The sequence below is a fragment of the Macrobrachium nipponense genome, chromosome 38 (assembly GCF_015104395.2).
Source record: "Macrobrachium nipponense isolate FS-2020 chromosome 38, ASM1510439v2, whole genome shotgun sequence".
In the NCBI taxonomy this organism is placed as follows: Eukaryota; Metazoa; Arthropoda; class Malacostraca; order Decapoda; family Palaemonidae; genus Macrobrachium; species Macrobrachium nipponense.
Window position 1 is genome coordinate 12,905,803 of NC_061098.1, and position 7,111 is coordinate 12,912,913.

A 7,111-nucleotide genomic window follows, 5' to 3' on the forward strand; every position below is an offset into this window, starting at 1 on the left:
AATGACACAACTTACATAAGCATCAGCGCAAGGAGTACAAACGTCATCTTCGGGTCCAGCTGGATTGTCAAATCCAGCGAATCCAGGCAGACCCAAATCTTCCATGATTCCAGTGTTTCCCAGCTCGATCCAGGTGGAGTGGGAGTAGAACTTCTGCAGCGAATGGAGGCTGAATCCAAGGAGCGATCTGGCGGCTGGGTACGATTCGTCTATGAGGATGGACGTCATGATCTGAGAGGAAAGACGTAACAGATGACTGCAGTTGATAAAAGAAAGAGACGGAGATGCAGTGACACACAGACTGTAAGATAGCCAACAAAATCATCTCCACAATACAAATAAAACCAACCAAATCTCCTATTAATCAAAGGAAGCTACAAGATGATTAATCAAAGCAAGTCACAAAAGATGCTTATCATTCCAAACAGAACCTCACATGAGGACATTAAAGAAGATTTACCTGTGGATACCGTTGGGCCATTCCTCTGTGCAACCCGTCTAGAGTCTCGGCATCGGCCTGCACAGAAGGATCGTATCTGACGACAGAGGAAGAAACTGTGAGAATGCAATAGAATAATAATAATATATGGTTTAAGCAAGAGGCCAAGCGCTGAGGTGGAAATGGTCTGAGAGGCGTAACGGGAGGAAAACCAACCTTTTGCAGTTGCACTATGAATCGATATTTAGGAGAGGGCTGAGGAAAGTAAGATGGAAGGAAGATGACATGAACGGAGGTGCACCAAAAGGCTTGGAAGAGGTGTAACAGGAGGAAAACCTCGCAGAGAATAGTGTATTTGTATACTCATACATTATAACATACATACTATATGTAACAGGGAATATGGGAAATTACCAATTTGCTTAGGAACATTTGACCCCGAGGGCTAGTACTAAACATGGTGAAACAGTGATTCATCTACACTTTCGCCGTGTTTAGTACTAGCCCCCTGGGGAGTCAAATTTTGCCTTGTTTGGTACTAGCCCATGGGGAGTATACTGTAATTTGCTGTGTTTAGTACTATCCCGGGGGGATCAAACCCTAAATGCATTTGATCGCCGAGGGGCTAATACTAAACATGGCGAAACACATATGACTCCCGGCGAATTTCGTGAAATCCTTGGATTTCATATATTCCCTATAACATACACACACACACACACACACACACACACACACACACACATATATATTATATATATATATATATATATATATATATATATATATACATGTGCATGCTGAGAAGTATTGTTGATTACCTTCATGATTACCTTCGCGTCAAAATACGTACTGTATATCATATACCTAAGACATTAAAAAAAGATTCAGTAAAATGCCATCGCTATGGTGCAAAAGAGAAAAAAAATGGAAGGTTTCTCATCTCCATCAAAATATCTTACGTTTAATTTTAAACGCAAGTTGTACTGATGATGTTCCTTTCGTTATACTAATATAATGAGTGTAGTCCTGGACATGAACATTTTCACCGCATTCTCTTTATTACTTCAAACAGAAGCGGCGAAATGTGAAATGTGTATATATCTTTTTGACACGATTTTGATTAAAAGTGCCACGCCGTATTACATTGTCCGGTGGAAATGATGAGAGGTAATTCACTGAATTCATTCATCGAGTGGATTAATAAAGGGCCAGATCAAACGTGATGTCGAACTAAATGCGAAATCATTGGCGCCTCTTCCCAAATGGACATTAGTCCGAAATCAGGCTTCATTTGTCTGTTATATCCGAGTACTTTGGCCAGTGAAAAGTGAAAAAATTTTATTTCTAATTCGGTGGGCAAAATCAAATTGACTCCGGTTCAAATATATTGGCTGGCTTTTTGCTCCAATTTTGACATTTTTCTTTTTGAATTTGGCCAAGGGTTGGGACCTATAAGGTCATTCAGCTCTGAAACGGTGCAAAAAAAGGAAAACCTTAAAGCAGTTGCACTATGAATCAATTGTTAGGAGAGGGTGGATAGCAAGATGGAAGAAGGAGAATCTGAATGGAGGTATACAGTCAAAGGAATGAAAGGGGTTGCAGTTAGGGTCCTTGGAAAGGGCACTGCATAGAACCTTAAGTAATGCCTACAGTGCACCATATAATAATAATAATAATAATTACCTGAACTGGGAAGCTGAATCACCCTTGACGTTCGCAGCAGCGATGGAATTAACAGCCCTGATGAACCGGGCAGCTGAGACATCATCGCCATAGTAAGCGTGGAAGAGCTCCGTCAGACTGGCCGTGGCCGGTACGTTGAACTCCGGCTTCGATGGTGGAGGGAAATCCAAGAAGAACTGGCGGATGTTTCGCCTAACTGCTTCCCTGGTTATCCATTTGTGGTCGCGGGTGACTCCAGTTGTCTGTGGGGGAGAAAGGTGAAATTATTAGCCCATTGTCATTTGTCAACATTGAATGAAAGAAATATGAAATTTATGTCAAATGCCAAGAGGCGCTCCTGGACCTTTAAGGTCATTCAGCATTGGCAGTGCATACATGTTCGTATGCATCATTGAATAAGCCAGAAAGCAGGGATGCTTTTTTTTTATTAGCCAATTCCTCAGTTAAATACTCCTGCATCTACCTTGACTTTCTGGAGACCAGATTCAAAGGAAAATGCACCATAGGCACAAAAGAACTAGGCCTATAATAAGCCGAGCATGATAGGACTATGATATGCCAAACGTGATAGGACTATGATAATCCGAGTGTCTAATCAATGAACCCAAAATGTTACCCCATACTCAAGACAACCTGTAACACGTAAAGGACGAGAAGAGAGGAGAGAGAGAAAGAGCGAGAGAGAGCGAGAGAGAGAAGAAAGGAGAGAGAGAGAGAGAGAGAGAGAGCTCAAATTGGTTAAGAATGAGCAGTTAACCCCAAAAGGGTTGGGTGGGGGGTGACTCTATCCCCCAAAAGCTACGTTGTGATCTCTCCAACCCTTCCCCCCAAGAAAAAATACTACATTATATATATATATATTATATATATATATATATATATATATATATATATATATATATATATATATATATATATATATATATATATATATATATATATATATATATATATATACTACATACATATATATACACACAACTAACACACTAAATATGTCAAGAGTATCAGAGGACAGTCAACAATCCTACCTGATCAGGACACAGGATTTTGACGACATCAGGGTCAGACGTATTGAGTGGGGTTGCTAGAAACCCAGAGGTCCTTCCAAAGATGGCAAGAAGGAGGATCGCCACCCCGGCAGCTACCAAACGTGTCCGAGCCATAACTAACCCGAAAGGAGATATTCTGGCGCCCATGTATATCAGTTTTTCCCCTGGGAAAAGGCTAGGTTATGTAATGGGTCAAACTGATGAAACTATGCACTCATTATATGGTTGCTTGATGTATGATAAGGAATCTTCTATATTTCTTTTTGATATTTTGAGGTACCAAATATCATTGTTACTGTAAGGTGGTTGTGGAATTTTTCTTAATGAAACCGAATCCAAATTCCAAATTTTCTAATTTAATCAATTAACCTGGATATCGTAAATAAAACGAAGCTATGGGTGCCATGGGAGAATATGGCCATTCTACAGATGTTCCACGGGGAGCTGATTATGCAATATCAGCTTATCTGTGCGACTTTCATTAGCAGTCCTCGCTACCGTGGGAAGGATTATGTAGTGTCAGTAGAAGAATATCTGCTCTTCGTGAACTCACGGTTTCCAGTTTGTATATACTTAGAATTCTCCAAATATCAAATAACAAATGTCGGAGCTGTTGTTATTCTCAAGAAATACTACTGCATTGGGAGATTATTTTCATAGACTTACATATATTCATTTGAGGAGAGCTACATACGCTAATTCCTAGACTTAACAGCATTCGTCAGACGTAAGTCAATTTATAAGCAAAGCTTTGAAAACACAACAGGAAATATGCAAATAATAATAATAATAGCGTTTACCCAGAAGCATATGTGCGTAGGTAAATATGCAATAAAAATATAATAATTAGAATGAAATTATGCAAGGACAAACACACGGAAGCCGAAACAAATAAGAGATGAAACAGTAGTTGTCTGTGGAATAAGTCATTTTACGTTTACCTTAATAATCTAAAATGACTGTTTAGGCGTTAAGCCCAAAGTTCGTGAATCTATGTAGGTTATCAATGGACTGTGTGACAGACGGTACACTGCACCTTTATGTAACAACCGAGTCCTGCTTCGTTTTATATCAGATAACGTCAAGGCGATGGGAATACAGAAGGTCTAAATCCTTCTGGACGTCCATGGTATCAGAAAATGTAAGCGGGTTGAATAATCGAGAATAGGAGGGAATTTGATACTTAAGTAATGAGGATTAAAACAGTGACAACTGGGCAATAAAGGCAAATGAGAAACTCCTAGCTTACAGCTACTTCAGAACTACTATCGTTTTTCCCATGAGATCCTATTATTTGGAAACACAAAAGAATATATTTCAGTGATTACATTTCAATTAGATTCTCACAAACACACTTCAATTAGGTTCTCACAAACAGTTTCTATGCTAATGGACGGAGAAATGTTATTTGAATGTATATATGACATATACATTCCTGCTCCTTACGTAAACGCTGCTGTGCTAAGACCACTGTAAACACTGGCATATGCGCAACAGTAAAAATGCATCCAATAAGGGTCTAATATTCTCTTGGCTCTGATAAGCATCCTCTCAGGAACAGAGAAGGCAATTATATCAGTAAAGGCTTTATGAATATGTTATGCCTGTGCTGGCGAATGTATACAATGTTCTTATGGCATGGAACACCCCCTACTCACCCACTCCCAAAATAAATAAACAAAAATAATTGACGAGAAACAAAATTATGAGCTATCCAAGTGGCTTGAGAATAAATTCAAGTGAGTTATCAGAATTCATGCGCTGCTGAGAGATATGGGAACAGTAGTGGGTTTTATCAGGCTAAAGTTCTTACAAGGGATTTTTTTTTTATCTTTATTAATTGCACCTTCCAAAAATTTTATCATTCTGTCTTTTCGACGGTTTTCAGAACATGCAGCTCCTCAAAGTAACATTTGTTTAATATAGAATAACAACACATATAATAAGTGTTGTAACTATTTGTACAATCATCAGTGTATAATTTCTATGTCTTATGAGGTCTCAGCCATTATGTGCATGAACAATTACCTTAAAAAAAATTATCTGGTCGGTTCTTGTTTCTGAAAAGTAAATACTTTAATGTTTCTCCTTTAGCCAGGAGGCAGGATTTAATAACACGTAATTAAACCGGATAAGCAACGCATCAAAAGATAATGGGGTCCGCTTTGAGTCTCGTATTGAAATAATTACAAATTGCTAACAAATTACCTTCTGAGGGTTTGTTGTGGTTACCCTGACATACATATGAGAAAGGTGCTCTAATTGGTTAGATTTCTTGTGGAGGGGGGTTCCTTTTTTTTTTTTTTTTTTACATAGAAGTAGTACTTTTTAGTAATTTGCTTTTACTTTCCCGTACATCTTTTCTGGCAACAACCATAATTTATCATAGTTTACTCGTAATATCAATTTATGTACATATAAATACACAGCACATACATGCATACATGTATTTATATACGTGTATATATATACGTGCATATATATATATATATATATATATATATATATATATATATATATATATATATATATATAAGTACGGTAGCTTGTAGGTTCAAGTTTAGCAGGTTTTAATTCCTAATTTGATAGCACTATTACTTCTAATACTCTTACTACTACTCATAGTTATAATAATAATATTAATAAATGCTACACAGTAGCACGAATTGTGATGAAATATCAATAAAAACTATTGATATTACTATCACTAAAGTACATACATACATACACACACACACATATATATATATATATATATATATATATATATATATATATATATATATATATATATATATATATATATATTAGTACAATAGCTTGTAGGTACTGTTTAGTAGGTTTTAATTCCTAATTTGATAGGGTATACCAAGATGGAATAAGATAAGGTGAGTTACCGCGCATGGTTCCGGGAACTGAGCTGTGCTCTGTGACGTCACCTGGAGACTCCTGAGTGTATATGTGAGGCTGTCCTGTAGCTATGATCTGGACCATCAACCTTATTGTTCATGCCTCGTTTTTGGATTCCTAACTTTGCATTTAGGAAAGTAGGCTAATATTTATGTCTTTATGGCTATATTTCCAAAATACAAATACATATGATAGGGAATATAATAGCAATAGAAATAAAAATTTACGCATGACATTGGCTTTATTCCTAACATTTCTCTCTCTCTCACTCGTTTCAGTCAAGCGATTTTCCAAGATTACTGAACAATTTGTTTTCATCTAATTATACCTTTTCCATGGGACTTCTGCATTCGTCTCTTATTTCAATCAAATAAATTTTCAATATTACTGAACAATATTTTATTATCTTTTTCACACCTTTGCTACGAAATTTTTCCTTCTTAGAGTTTAATATTTTTATTCTAAAATGAAGCCTACATCTAATAAAAAAAAAAAAAAAAAAAAAAGCTCATTACCTCCTCCGGAACATCAATATTGGCGGCCTTAAATATGTCAGCAAGATTTGAAACTGCTCCGACTCCTGGTTTTAGAGCATCACCATGGAAAATTATGAATACATCTTACATTTCTTATAGATTTTCTCTAAAATGACTAGGCGGCCTGTGTAATACCTTTCTCTTTATATATGATAATCTAGTCCTCGCCTGCTTCATCTACATCAACTGAGCTTAACGATGTTTACTTATTTCTAAATTTAACAGCTACGAACCCTCCCAAATAACTTAAGGACTCATTCCTATCAGGGCTTCAGGTTCTATCTCTATTAAATTTTCTTCTTGTTCTTCCTGAGTCTCAGTCTCATTGTTAACGGGCAGAAGGTGCTTCATGAGACACGCAGAGATACATAAATCGGAATCTAGATCATTGGGAGCAACATTTGAGCTTTGAGATGGACCACTTACATTTAAGCACTTCATCATTACTACAAACATTAAGACCCTGACTGGTTAAACTATTGTCTCTA

The 7,111-nt window shown here is 36.9% G+C and overlaps 1 protein-coding gene across 1 annotated transcript in view; it reads right to left on the minus strand.

The window, feature by feature from the left end:
- The window catches only part of LOC135209881 (uncharacterized), a 33,345-nt gene extending 31,095 nt beyond the window's left edge, over window positions 1-2,250 (minus strand). The window contains exons 1-3 of the mRNA XM_064242636.1: window positions 2,126-2,250; window positions 461-536; window positions 16-231 (exon numbers count right to left, since the gene is read on the minus strand). Of these exons, the coding sequence (XP_064098706.1) occupies window positions 16-231; window positions 461-481 (237 nt within the window). The 5' untranslated portion in view covers window positions 482-536; window positions 2,126-2,250. The remainder of the gene's footprint in view (window positions 1-15; window positions 232-460; window positions 537-2,125) is intronic.
- Window positions 2,251-7,111: the final 4,861 nt, after the last annotated feature.